General features: G+C 49.9%; 1 protein-coding gene across 4 annotated transcripts in view; it reads left to right on the forward strand.

Moving 5' to 3' along the window:
• The first annotated feature begins 1,508 nt into the window (after positions 1-1,508).
• Positions 1,509-14,565, forward strand: part of Hnf1b (HNF1 homeobox B) — a 54,489-nt gene continuing 41,432 nt past the window's right edge. The window contains exons 1-4 of one of the 4 annotated variants that reach the window (XM_036197182.1): positions 1,509-2,020; positions 6,654-6,853; positions 12,067-12,331; positions 14,274-14,509. In XM_036197182.1, the coding sequence (XP_036053075.1) occupies positions 1,677-2,020; positions 6,654-6,853; positions 12,067-12,331; positions 14,274-14,509 (1,045 nt within the window). In that variant the 5' untranslated portion in view covers positions 1,509-1,676. The remainder of the gene's footprint in view (positions 2,021-6,653; positions 6,854-12,066; positions 12,332-14,273; positions 14,510-14,565) is intronic. The other 3 variants (XM_036197184.1, XM_036197181.1, XM_036197183.1) reach the window with 3 other exon arrangements.

A 14,565-nucleotide genomic window follows, 5' to 3' on the forward strand; every position in this document is an offset into this window, starting at 1 on the left:
GTCCTTCTTCGTCCAATTCTTCCAGACTCGCTGTCCCTGGTTCTGAGAACCCTAAGCTTCCACGGGGCTAGATTTTACCGCTGGGAACTGGCCTCCCATCTTCACGGACGGAAAGAACACAAGTGTTAGCCAGCTTTGCACAGGTGGTCCTCCTCAGTGTTTTTACACCTTCCCTGCATCCTGGCTGTTAAGGAGTATATTTCACAAATGAGGGAACCGAGGATCAAAATGGCCTCTGCCCCGGGAGCTACTACTGTGTGTGGATCTGAGCAGTATCTTCCCTAGCAGGCCAGGTCCCAGCCTGGAAGTCTGGGTGCGGCCTGCGCCTCCTTCCTTCCTCTCCGGGTCCCAGGGGGGGGATGTGGCAGAAACTCCTGCTGTGCCGAAAGGCCCATGGCTTCCTTCCGGGCCAGACCTGGGTGAGGAAAATAAAGTTTCTTCACTGGCTTTGGGAGTGCCTGCTTTATGTGGCATGCAAGACCACCGCCACGGTGAACTTGAGTTTACTAGAGCGCGTCTCTTACTCCCGGCACCGATCCTAACGCAGACGTTCTAGATCTAAGAACCAAAACAGGTGGGTGACCCGGAGCTGCAACAGTCGTTCCAGCTACAGGCCACGCTAAGCATTCACCAGAGTCCCCGCAGCCCTAGTTTGGCCTGCAAAGCCCAGGTGCATTTACGTTCCGGGTTTAGTCTAGAGAACGCGCCCCAGGTGTCCTGCTCCCCCTGCCTTGGAGGGGCTAGTGCAGCCCTGAAGCAGCGAAGCTCCACTTCCGCTACTCCCTCCAGCCATAAATTAGTCTGCCCGGCGCCTCCTTTCAAGGGTCCCAAAGGCCTCTAGCACCCTAACTACGCGGTCTGGGCCGGCGATCCTGCAAATCCAAGCTACCCGGCCTGGCTAAGAAGGGCCTGGAGAGCAGTAACCGAGGTAAAAATAGAGTCGTCGTCCCCCCCCCCATTCGTTCTAATCATGCCTAGAGCCACTGTCTTCTTCCTGGCGCTCATTCCCAAAGGACCGGACTCTCCACTACCCCGATGCATTTTTAGGTTTGCTACCTGCGGACACCTCATCCTTCCCCGACTTCCCTCTTCCCAGGCACCCCATCTTTCTCCAGCTCTCTCACCTGAACCCCTGAAGCGCAGTTTCTTCTTTCTGGACTAAAGTTGAACCGGCCGCCAGTGGAAAAGCCCACCCCCCCCCCCACCCAGCCTAGGCTGCAAGCCACTTGCTTAACAAGTCCAAAGGTCAGCTAAAGTTTGGCTGATAAACAGACTCGGTAGAGAAGATTTGGAGCCCCCCCCCCCCCCAAGGGTGAGTACAATGGGCTCTGGCAAGTCCCGATCCCGGCCCAAGTCTCCGGCTCCGTTGGACTGTCCCTTCGGCTCTCCCACTCCTTCGGTTTTTCCCCCTCCCCACCACCATTTGCATCTTGCCGAAAGCCGAGCCCTTCCCACTCATTTGCATATCTTATATGGCCTAATGGTGGCGATCATGGCAAGTTAGAAGTTTTCTGACTCCTCTCGGAGGAGACTCCGGGCCCCGGGGGAGTAACAGGTGTCTGGAGTCTAAAGGGTGGAGGGGTTCCAGGACTTGGGGATCTCTTGTAAAACTCCCCTCCACCCTCCTCTGTCACACCTACCCATCCCCTCACCCCCTGCCTTTTCGTACTTGGAAAATGGTGTCCAAGCTCACTTCGCTCCAGCAAGAACTCCTGAGCGCCCTGCTGAGCTCTGGAGTCACCAAGGAAGTGCTGATCCAGGCCTTAGAGGAGTTACTGCCGTCCCCGAAATTTGGGGTGAAACTGGAGACGCTGCCCCTGTCCCCAGGGAGCGGGACGGATCTCGACACCAAGCCGGTTTTCCATACTCTCACCAATGGCCACGCCAAGGGCCGCTTGTCTGGGGACGAGGGTTCGGAGGACGGAGACGACTATGACACCCCTCCCATCCTCAAGGAGCTACAGGCACTCAACACCGAAGAGGCCGCGGAGCAGCGGGCCGAGGTGGACCGGATGCTCAGGTAGGCTGCAAGAAAGGTGCTGGATACTCCCTGGACCACCCCCACCCCGCGGGTTCCTGGAGTCAGTTCCTGGCCCTGCGCTGGAAAATTGTAGTGCAGACAGACTGTTTCCCCCCCCCGCCCCCCGCAAGCCCCTTTCCTATGGGAAAAATCCCCCGGGGGTGCTGCACTTCCCTGTTAACAATTGAACCAGTCCCTCACCCGGGTAACCTGGAAACCGCGGCTTCATCTGCCTCCACCTAGGCGGGCGCCCGGGACTCAAGCACCTTGTTGTGGTACCCTGGCGCGGGAGAACTGAGGGTGCGGATCCCTAGATCACAGGGGTGCAGGTGGGTGCAGGAAACAACTGTAATTCTCCTAGGACCTCAGACTTGCGCCCTCAACCACTTCCAAAACCTCAAACCACGCCATTTCTCCCAGAGGCCTGCAGCTCTTTGCAGAGAGGGTCTGGCAGCCACGGTGGCTGAGGCCTGGGAGGCAAGTTCTTTGGGTCCGGGTTTCTGCAGAGAGTGCGAGCTCCGGGTTTAGATTTGTAAAGTAGAAAGTTTGCTGTAGGGTCACGATGGACCCGTGCCGGGCAAAAGAAACCAGGAATGAAAGGAAGAGAGACTAGGTGGAGTACGTGCTCCTAAGATACCCCCCGCCCCACTTTGTAGAGCACCTGGTCTCAAGGTGGAAAGGTGGGCGTGTACGCATCTCACTAGTGACACCCCGGCGATCCTGGGGGGACCCGGGGATGGACTGGCGGTCTATCCGGTGGCTGGGATCTTTTGCCGGTCCTCTCGCCCTGGCCTACACTTTGACAGCTAGTTACTAATTATCCAAGGAGCCAAGAGATTCTCCGAGCCGCTTGGCTTCAGGAAGGAGCCCCTCGCGCGTGGCCTCTGACTCAAGCCCTGCGGCTTCAAAGTTTCAGAGTCCGGAGTGAATGCCGGGCCTCCACGCCTCGGCTCCCTCTCCCGCAGTGCAGGGTTGAGGTGGGATATGACCTTGCATTTGAATTTGCGCTTCGGGGACCCGGCCGCTTGCCCTCTAGCCAAGGCAATCTGGAGGACTTTTGTTTTGTTTTGTTTTTTAATTCCCGTTTTTTTTTTTTTCCTTTAATTCACAAGCTTGGGTTTCTTCCCTCACTGTTTGTCCATGTGTCCCATGTGTCGGTGATTTCTCTCCAGTCGGGTTTAGGGGCCTGGGTGGTATCAGGTGTAGACGGTACAGACAAGCATCTGGGGCGGTAGGGTGGCAGGGAGGTTGTCCTGAGCCTGGCTCAGCTACCCAGTATCCCGTCGACACCCACTGGGGCCTAGGCCCTTACTCCCAACTGCCCTGGGCCGCGCCACCGTCTAGTTTGCCCGGAGCCGAACTAGGGAAGCTGGGGAGGCCTAGTGCGCCTCTCTAGTGTGGTCCCCACGCTATGATGGACAGAGGAGGTGTAACATAAACTGCAGCACGTGGAGTTGGGGTGTTATTAATTTATTCCTATAAATCATCAACAGAAAGTACACAAAGAGCGTGATTAGGTTGAAAAGAGAGGCGGGTTATTCATTGGTGAAGTTGTAAACTCGGCTTAGAAAGGAAAGGAAATCAAAACGCAGGAGGGGGTGCTCGCGGGGCGCTGGCACGGCACACGCACGGCGCCGCAGGGCGCGCCCCCCAGGTCCCTCTGCCACTCCGGGAAGCCAGTACCCGAAGGGCCCCACCGGCACAGAGCCTGTCTGGGTCGGAAGTCTTAGGGCCTGGGTCTTCTTCCTCCCCTGAGCTGGTGGGGAGGAAATGGAGGGGAGTCCAGACTCTAGCAGGGGTGAGGACCCAGGACACACCCTGAGGTTTTTGTCCCTTTCACAAGCTGGTGCTGCCTTCCCTCCCCTGGGCCTCCGGGAGCTTCCGACTTTATTAAAGTAATTTTTCAAGAAATTGCTAGCGGCTCCCAGGTCACTGCACAGCCGGTTGCAGGGTACCAGGCACTCTCTTTTGCCCACTCCACCCCACCTCCCCTCCTTCTTGTTCCCCAGTAAGTCAGAAAGAAAAGAAAGGTGTGCGGGGGAGGAAGGTCACTGGATGGTGCGCCTGGACGCCTTCACCCTGGCTGAACGAGCTTAGCCACAGAGAAAGGTTGCAAACTTCAGCGTCCTGCGGTCCCCCGGCTGCCGGCCCAGAAGCTAGTGCGTCCCGGGCGCTTAGCAGAGCCGGCCGGCCGCCACCTAGAAAGTAGGAACCGAGGCTCCTGGGGCCCAGGGCTTCTCTGCTCCTGGACAGCAAAGTCATTGTTGAGGAAGGAGACGGCCAGGAGGACAAAGTGGCCACCGCGGGCTGGCATTTGACACCTGCGCAGGCTCTAAAAAAGCCAACCTCACCTCAAGATCCAAGTTTATCCTGGTGAGGGAACTGTATTTCCCAATAGCTCCTTACCGGGGCCTCAAAGCTCTTCCCAGGGAACACGCGAGACAGACATTAAGGGGTCTCTGAGAGGTTAAAAAAAAAAAAAATAGGTGTAACTACGCCATCTTACCCCCAATTCAAATCTTTTCATTCCGGGCCTGAGGTTTTTTTCCTCAACGGTTTTTGTGCGGGGTTTTGTTTTGTTTTGTTTTTCTTTCTTTCTTAATCATCTCATTGTTGAGTTAATGCCCCTTTTTCACAGAACCATTCACACTTAGAACACAACACTATTTCGCTAAGTTTCTTAGGCAGGCAGAAGCAGGTAAAGCAGTTAAACAAAGGGGAAATGCCCAAAAGATCTGTTAAAGCGATACAGTATTAACTTTTAAAACTGAAATACTGTTTTCTCTAGCTTTTGAAGCTATTGTTCGTGTCTGTTAGAAATGTTTTTCCACCCTAAAAAATATCTTTGGAAATGTTAGCCAGCAACGAGCATTTAGACGACCGTGGTTATGTCTAAAATGTTGATTGCCGTGTTTTGTGTTTTTCCCTCGCTCACGCTGAATTCTCCAGGTATGACACTGGAACGCGTTTCCTCTGCCTTTGTTCTTATTACTTCATTATGTTGTTTTACTTTATGTGCCTTTATAAATGCTTGAGAAATTTGTTAACTTAGGTATAATTAACGTGGAAGTTTACATTTCTCAAGAACATCTCTTTTAAAGCCTGGCTTCTCACAAATCCAATAGCTGAAGCTTGATGAAATATCACAATTCGAATGCCTATAAAATATTTCCCTTGATTGCTGGGGATTTTTAATGCATTAAACAAATGAATTGATTTTACAGGCACCATTGGAAAATTATTGTTTTACCACTGTGTCTAATTTGGTCCCCGCTTTAACACCAATTTTTATTATTTCATCTGAACCCAATTTTCAGGTTCTAATAAGCTTATGTATGTATGTATGTATATATATATATATATATATATATATATATATATATATATATATATATATGCTTATACATATCAACATGTAGTGGAGGATTGTTTCTGTAACTGCATTAAATAAATTGTACACATACTTGTATTGTTCCTTTAATACTTTTCGATCTGTACCTTGTTTTACTTTCTTAGTCTCTTAATTTAAACGACAGTTCTCATTCTAAGTATTGCATTTAACAAGCAAGAAAAAGTAACAACGGAAGTTGGAAACATTGTATTGAAAAAAAAAAAGCCTTGAAGACATCCCTGTGCCTTGTTTATAATGACAGGCTGTGCCTGTGTTTGTGAGACACAGAAGCCTGACTACATTCTCAGTCCAAACTTGAAATCCACAGAACTGTCACCTCCCTGGCAGCCTTGCAGTATCAGAGAGAGGCAATCGCACAGGCAAACGGAGCATTTGGGATCATTAATGTCTTACTCCCAAAACTGAAATTACTCTTCCTCACTAGGATTTATTTGGGAGGTGGGGCTGTGGATAATTAAAAAAACAAAACAACAAAGAACAACAGCATGAAAAGACTTTACCTGCTTTGCGAGTGTCCTGATTCTTCAGCCTGAGGGAGTGTTGCCATTGTATCTGAGAACACTTTCCTAAAATTCCAAGAACAATGTAATATTTGAATACAAAAGGAATCACAGCTATACAGACATTTATGAAATAGCTCAGTTTGGGTTTGCAGGAGGTTTCTAAACACATCAAACGAAAAAACTCTTTCTTTCTTTCTTTTTTTTTTTTTTTAAACATCCAGGCACTCTTTGGAAGACTCCTTGTGTCCCAGGAGGTGGTCACACCAGCCCACCCCTCTTTTAACAGACTGGGGCCTCCTTTTCAGAAGGAGAAAAAAATTCTGGGGAAGTTTAGGCTGAAACGGGGCAGATTGAAAAACTGATTTGGCTAGGTACCTCCATTTTCCGGTAGGACTCTTGCTTTTCAGTCTCTTGAAATCCAAGGAAAGCTGAATAAAGCAAGAGTTTTTTCTTCCAGGGCATGAGGGGATGGGGAGTGTAATAGGGTAGGGTGGGCATTCTCCTGTGCCTATCTCAGAAGGACAAGCTTTGTCCTGAGCACACAATGGGGGAGGCATCTACTCCTCTTCCGTTTTGTTTTCTTTAGTGGTACACCTCGCTCAAGGTTGTAGTTTGGACAGGTGGAGAGATATGTTAGGATGAGTTTTGTACCTAGCAGGTGAATATTTTTCCCTGGGCATTTCCCACCAGCACCCTAATTGTCTGCTTATCTGTCTAGTGAGGATCCTTGGAGAGCTGCCAAAATGATCAAGGGCTACATGCAACAGCACAATATCCCCCAGAGGGAGGTGGTTGATGTCACAGGCCTGAACCAATCCCACCTCTCCCAGCACCTCAACAAGGGCACCCCCATGAAGACCCAGAAGCGAGCTGCCCTGTACACCTGGTATGTCAGAAAGCAACGGGAGATCCTCCGACGTAAGTGTTTTAAACCTGCCTCTGCTTCAACCTACAGTGACTTTTGCCCTCACTCTGAACCCCCATGGGTTACGCTCGGTTTCCCCTCCATCAGAGAAGCATTTTAAAGTAGTTGGCCAGTGTAAGAAGCTGGCAGGTAGATGGTGGCCTTACAGATGCTGCACAGGGGATTGTCTCGTATGGTTTCGCTCTCACACAGCCCCTGGCTACACAGCTAGTTGCTCTGCAAACCCTTCAGTGTAGGCAGGGTACCCTGAGTGTTCTTAGAACTTCTTTCCAGCATCCCTTTCTTTGTCTCTGGTTGACACACGACCACAGGTCTGAGTTACCAAAGATGACATTACACAGTGATCAGCAATATTGATCACCATTACTGTTACTTTCCTCTCCTCTGGAAAAAGTATAAACAGCTAAGGTGTTTGTATAGACAACCAGAACCTGACCGTGACTTTTGGAAGTGGTGGCAGGGGTGGAGGGAGTAAGGGCTATGCTTTCTCACGAATCTGGGCTCAGCTGTGAGTGATTCCATCTAGTGAAGACGGCCTTTCTGCCTGAGGCAGGATGCAGTTATAGTTGGCTGGTTTGTTTTACACACTTACTCTTAATTGTTTTAAGTTTGGAATGGATTATAAAAGAAAAATAGGAAGAGAGTCTCATTTTGAAGCAAGTTGCCTACATAATCCGTCCCCCTACATTTAGTGTGTCGTACCAACGGGTTACTCAACACATGCTTCATGCAACTACCAAATTTGTCAGATTACTTATGGAGCACTACTACCATCTAAAACTCAGATTTTGTTCAAATGTCATCAACTATCCTAATAATAATGTTTGTAGAGGACTATCCTAGTGCAGAGTAACACGTGGTGGTTTGCAGATCCAGGTCTCATCGCTTCAGGGTTTTTGTTTGTTTGGGATTTTGTTTTAGGTTTTTTGTTGTTTTTTGAGACAGGGTTTTTCCGTGTAGTACTGGCTGTCCTGGAACTCACTCTGTAGACCAGGCTGGCCCGGAACTCAGAGATCCCACCACCTGCCTTTGCTTCTCAGTGCTGAGATCAAAGGCGTGTGCCACTATGCCAGGTTTATTTCAATTCTTAACAAGGTCTCCTTTCTGTCCCTAAATTCCTTCCACCCAAGAATGCTGAGGAGCTTGGGTGTTTAAGTTGAGGGGAGTTTGAACCTTGAGCTGTTTTTATTTGGGGAGATCATTCTTGGCCATGACACTTGAACTATTTGGACCCAGTCCATTCTGTAGAACAGTTTCAGCTGCTGCTGCCACCCCCAACTCACTCTTCCTCTAGCTCCCCCCACCCTGCCACTGCCACCTCCCCAACTCACTCTCTCTCACCCTGCCCCCCCTTCCCAGGCTATGAGCCTCTGTGTCTTTGCCAACATGTTCATTTCCATCATTTTCTGGGTAGGGATGTCTTCCCTCTTGCTAGACAGTTGCTTTTCAAATTGCTCTTGGATTTGTGTTTTCCCACACTGCTCCCGAGTGATCACATCTGTGTTTATTGTGCCAGTGTCCGTAGGCAGAAAGGCCATCAGTGGAAGGGAAGGTTTGAGGTCTCTTGTCTCCGGCTGAGGTTAACTCTGAGGTGGAACATTGTGTGGACAGAGTAGAAGCCACAGGGAGGCTGTTTGCAGCATAGAGGAGTCAATCCTTCAAAGTATGAGTTGACCTCCCACCCCCATGGTGGTGATATTTAAGGAATTGACCTCCTGACATGAAGCAGCTCTTCAGTTCCTGCATAGCCCCAGAACATTCTCAGGAGCTGCAGTCTCCGAAGGCCAGACAGCCCTGGGACTGGCTCAGCCGTCAAGGTGGTATTCACTCAGCTCCCCCAAGACAGACAGGGTGACATAGACGACACTGGACTGTCTAACAAGACGCAAGTCCCAGAAAGAGTTTCGGGATGCTCAAGAAGGGGTCATTATAGCCAGGCAGTGGTGGTGCACGCCTTTAATCCCAGCACTCGGGAGGCAGAGGCAGGCGGATCTCTGTGAGTTCGAGGCCAGCCTGGGCTACAGAGTGAGTTCCAGGAAAGGTGCAAAGCTACACAGAGAAACCCTGTCTTGGAGGAAAAAAAAAAAAAAAAAAAAAAAAGAAGGGGTCATTAACTAAGTGGATGTCAGTCTCCAAGGGACATTTTTGTTCCGTGTTATCGTTGTTTTTGCCTTGAAGTTACAGGAGACAGAACCTAAGGATATATTCCTCCTCCTATAATTATCATGCATGTCATGTCCCAAGCACTATGGTAAGCTGTAAGACACACAGGTGTGCCTCTGGGGACTTACTCCCCTGAAGGAGTTGAGAAGCTTGAGTAAGTAATGACAACTGCTTTCCAAGTGCTCTTTAAAAGGCACGCACTGGGCAGCGGAGTGATTGCAATGTCACCTGGAGAAATAAATCCTGGAGGACTTACTGGAGGAGGTAGCAGTCTTATCAAGTCTGAAAGGATAAAGAAAAGACACATCCACATAGGACAAAACTTGGGGAGATACCTAAAAGGAGGATCAAATGACTGGGTTGAATGGAAAGAGAAAGAGGAGAAGAAAATAAGATGGTGCATAGAAGTTTTGTGAAAAACCAAACTAATAAATGGTGCCATTCGAGGACTTGTCTATACGTATAGAACTTTCCAGACTAGCTCCCAAGCCTAGGATGAGTCTGCTGGAGCAAGCATTCCAATGCCATTTTAATGGGTACCAAACCTTTTCTATTCCATTCAATTTGAAAGAAAGAGGAGGGGCGTTGTCAGCAGCTGGTGGACCTGCAGCGTCTAGTTTTTCCGAACGCTGATATGGCTAGGGCAGGTCCCTGAGGTCTGTAGGCCCTGACTGGCCCACAAATGCTCTGGGTTCAGACCTTGTGCCAGCAGCTGTCTCCAAAGCGTAGCCTCATACTGGGGGATGTGTGTAGCAAAAGCCCCCTCCACCTAAGGCAGATTTGGGGAGCGCTGCTGTTGGGGGGATTCCTAAACTAGTGGCTAGGAACATTAGAGCATCCTCGGCTCGTGTGACTATGGACATGTCACTAACCACTCTGAAGCAATGCCACTCTCTCCCTTAGAAAGGCTGCGAGAATTAGGTGGAGGGTTACAGGTAGAGGGTGTTGCATTGTAGAGGTGGCCCAGACCCTGTGAACGGCAGGGACATCTGTTCGTTTCTAATAAAAAAAATCTCAAATGGATCCCAGACACTTGGGGTCATCCTCACTGGTTTTGCCCATTGCTCATAGGGGACTCTACAGTGGGGGCACAGGGCCCACGGGAAGCAGGGGAGACATTCAGTAGTCCCCTCCCCCACTGCACAGGGGACTTCTGTCTCCACCTTCACCCTTAAGTAACAGCACATAGAGAGCAGCTGTGAAGAGTGAGTGATGTAAGGGCTGCAAACCCCTGGAAACATCTGACCGTGGGAGGAGCTACCATCTTCCCACATCATCCCAGGGAAGCCTGTGATTTTCTGCTTCTCCATTTAGCAGAGGCTGTTTCTGGTTTCTAAAAACACAGTGGGCATCAGTGCAAACAGAGCCCTAAGGTGGCTCCAGGACCATCTCAAAATCAAAGGCTCCGGTGACAGAAGCCGTCCATCCACCTAGGAGGCTGCTTCTGAATTGGCCATTGGCCACTGGCTAAGCAAAGGCAGCCCCACCTGCAGCCTGGACAAATCCAGGCTGGGTAGAAGCCCACCACTGCCTTGGAATGGGCCAAAACAGAAGTGAAGCCCATGGCCATAAAATCCCAGGTACACAGGGAGATGTTGGACAGGTTCCAAGTAGTGTAGTAGTGTGGATCTGTGGTTCAGTTGTCTGAGATTATGGTGCACCCAGAGGTGTTACTATAGGGCACCAGAGGTTATGGCTGGATACTATGAGAACTCCGAGGGATCCTGGGAACTGAGAAAAGAAAGCATCAAGGTCCGGAAGATGGGGAGTAGGCGCTAGAAAATGCATTGGTTGTATGTGCCTCTGTGAACCCCGCTCCATGCAGATAGGAGGTAGAGGACAACATAGTTTTCTTCTTATAAAGCTGATACCAAACCTCATTCTGACCATATAAGCCAACATGTTACTACCGGACCAGGCTGTCTCCACCTTTCACTCACTCGATGAAGATGGATTGAAGGTTACTCTGTCCGGGCCTGGAAAGTAACAACCTGGTGTTTCCTTCCACCTTTGTCCAGCCCCTTCAGTGTCATCCCTAGAAAGGTCCTCTGTTTGGGACTCTGCACTTCCATCTTTCAAATGTGGGCAGAGCTCAAGCCATCTCCCTCATGAAAGGTTCCCTGGGACACACATACAACACACACACAGGACACTCATATCACATACACACAACACACACATATCACACACACCACACACACACACACACACACACACACACACACACACACACACAAACACTCATACACACACACACACACACACACACACACACACACACACTATTACCTTTGCAATCATACTAGAAGTCTAAGGAACATCTTCTTTTGCAATTACAAAGCTCCCTATTTATTTCAAAGCATGATTTTAAAGGTTTGGGGTTTCATGGTTTTCAAAGAACCTACTGTTAGAATACAGGTGCCCAGGATAGATAAGAGTAAAGACCAGGAGGGCTACACACTGCCTCTAAATATGGTAGGTAAGTGTAAATTACACCTTTGAACAATGTCCCCCTGGGCCTGAGACTTGACTGGGCTTATCCCCTTGTCATCAAAATACAAGCATTCAGAGCTGGGCTGTGGTGGCGCACACCTTTAATCCCAGCACTTGGGAAGCAGAGGCAGGCGGATCTCTGTGAGTTCAAGGCCAGCCTGGTCTACAGAGTGTGTTCCAGGACAGCCAGGGACACACAGAGAAATCCTCTCTCAAAATAAATAAGTGAATGAATGAATAATAAAAATACAAGCATTCAGGACTCAGAGTGTCACTTAATGGCAGAAGGTCAATGAGCCAAAGCACTGTCTTGGCTACATCTGAGCTCTCTGTTCAAGAAAGGAAAGGGTGGCTTTGCTGGGAGGAGCCTGCCATAAGGTGTCCCTTGTTCCCTCTCTATTCCCACATAAAATTATAGCAGATTGTAAAGCTTAAGGGAGAGGAATCAAGGGGTCTTTGTCCCTTGGTCCATCTGTCTGTGTCTGTCTGTCTGTCTGACTGTGGAGTGAAGGCTGCAGGCTCTATCAAATCTACTCCTTTCTCATTTCAGAGTTCAACCAGACAGTCCAGAGCTCTGGAAATATGACAGACAAAAGCAGTCAGGATCAGCTGCTGTTTCTCTTTCCAGAGTTCAGTCAACAGAACCAGGGGCCTGGGCAGTCCGAGGATGCCTGCTCTGAGCCCGCCAACAAGAAGATGCGCCGTAACCGGTTCAAATGGGGGCCCGCATCCCAGCAAATTTTGTACCAGGCCTACGACCGGCAAAAGAACCCCAGCAAGGAGGAGAGGGAGGCCTTAGTGGAGGAGTGCAACAGGTAATGCCAGGAGCCCACTGGAGCCGTCGGGGAAGGCTCACCCTCCGTCCGGTGACATTGACATATCGGTCATCCAGCCAAGTGTGGCTAAATAAAGGTCTCCCAGGGTGTGTTCTCCAGAACCCCACATTCAGCTCATTAGTAAGTAGGTTTGAGACACATCACGGGAGTCACAGGTTATTTTAGTATATGAAAAGCTCCGAGGACTGGCTCAAGATGGCTCAGAGGGTTAAAGGCATCTGCTGCCAAACCTGCATTGGTGAAATTATTAAGGCCGCTCCATGTAGTTAAAAGGGAGGTTTATTTTGTGGGGTATTTACAAATGAGGGGGTAGGTTACAGGGTCTGGCAAGGGTATAGTGCAGTCCGGCCGTGTTCTCTGGAGAACTCTGCTCCGTCTACCTCCAGCGTCCAGAGTCCAGGAACCAAGAGAGTGGTCTTCCGCTTCCTCCTCCGCCCTGCCTTGTGAGCGTGACCATTACCGAAGCCTCAATGGGGGTTGGAACTTCCAGGCCAATGCTGGGATGGCTATCCACTACAAACCAGACTGCCTGAGTTTGATCCCCAGAATCCACATGATGGAGAGAGAACCAAATTTTGCAAAATGTTCTCTAAATTTGGCATATGTCCTGTGGTGTGAGTGTGTGCCTCCCCCCCAAAAAAATGAATGTTTAAAAGAAGCAAGAGAAAGATCCAAGACACCCAGCATTTAAGGGGCCTGTGTAGCATTGTTGCTTGTCAATCATGGAGTCTCACTTCTGTGAAATACTAAATCATTATTCCCACGAGTGATTATTTGTGGGGAGATATTCTAAAAGCTCTGACATGAAATATGATGCTGGAGAGAGATGTTTCCACTCCATACAGTCAGCACCAAACTGTCCCTTAGCTCTGGCCTCTACTAACTGTATCCCCATGTGACTGGAAAGAAACTAGGGCCTGGCAAAGGTTTTTGTGAGAACAGTTGGCATAGTGGCACACACCTGTAATCCCAGCATTCAGGAGGCAAAGGGAGGAGGATGGAGAGTTTGAAGCCTGTCTGGGCTTCAGAGTGAGACCCTGTCTCAAGCACACAATTAAGGAAATGTAACGAGAGAGTAAGAGTTGGTTGGATCTCTTTGGCTGGCTCCGTCTCTATGGACAGAACAGACTCCTCTCTGTTTCTTAACGAAGTTTAATTTTTTTAAAGCAAGCACTGGAAGTCCTTGGAGAATCCTTTTGGTTTCATTCTTTCTCTATTCTCTTTCATTCCAATTTTGACTCTCTAGAATGTTCACTCCTGCTCTGGCAGAAACCTGTGGGGCCTTTGCTATGCCTCTCAGCTGAGCAGCCTTGGCAATGAAAAGAGAGAGCCAGGGAAGCCCAGTGTTGAAGCAGCCTCGGTTTGACACAAGGTCTTCCATCAAGTGGTGTCTAAGAGCATAGTTCACAGTGTGCTGGGGGGTTTCATTGGCCCTCATAATCAGAGACCTGCCCTCTCTGGCTGTCTCCTGAATGACCTCGCCCCTCTCCACTAGCTCTTTGCCCCCGAATATGAATGTGGAATCCAGATTCCCTGTATCCTTTGGGGGTTATCCAAATCCCCAAAGCCCAGACGTCTCTCGTAGCACCTGGAAGAGACTCAGAGTCAGCGAAGGACTCTGCCTGTCGTGGGGTGATAAAGGTGTCAGGATGCCGATCACTGGGCTTTCTCTAGAAATTGCTGATCCTTGGCCTGCCCTCACCTAACAGGAGCCACACAGGGGCCTATGCTCAGACTTCTAGGTAACATAGCTTGCTTGGGGCCTGCACTAAAGCTTCCCTCCAGCCTTCTCAGATACTGTGAGGATGGGGATGGCCTTTCTCTGGACAGGCTTCTCTCCCAGCCTCTACTACGACTGTACATGCACATGCAATCCCCCCAGCCACCCTCACTCACCATCCCTCCCCTCTATTCTTTGCAGGGCAGAATGTTTGCAACGAGGGGTCTCCCCCTCCAAAGCCCACGGCCTAGGCTCCAACTTGGTCACAGAGGTCCGTGTCTACAACTGGTTTGCAAACCGCCGGAAGGAGGAAGCTTTCCGGCAGAAGCTAGCCATGGATGCCTATAGCTCCAACCAGACGCATAACCTGAACCCCCTGCTCACCCATGGCTCCCCTCACCACCAGCCCAGCTCCTCTCCTCCCAACAAGCTGTCAGGTAAGTGGAGAGCAGTGCCTCTCACTGCCTCAGAACTAACTGTTGCTGTCCTTGCC

This window comes from Onychomys torridus, chromosome 8 (genome assembly GCF_903995425.1).
Source record: "Onychomys torridus chromosome 8, mOncTor1.1, whole genome shotgun sequence".
NCBI classification, from domain to species: domain Eukaryota; kingdom Metazoa; phylum Chordata; class Mammalia; order Rodentia; family Cricetidae; genus Onychomys; species Onychomys torridus.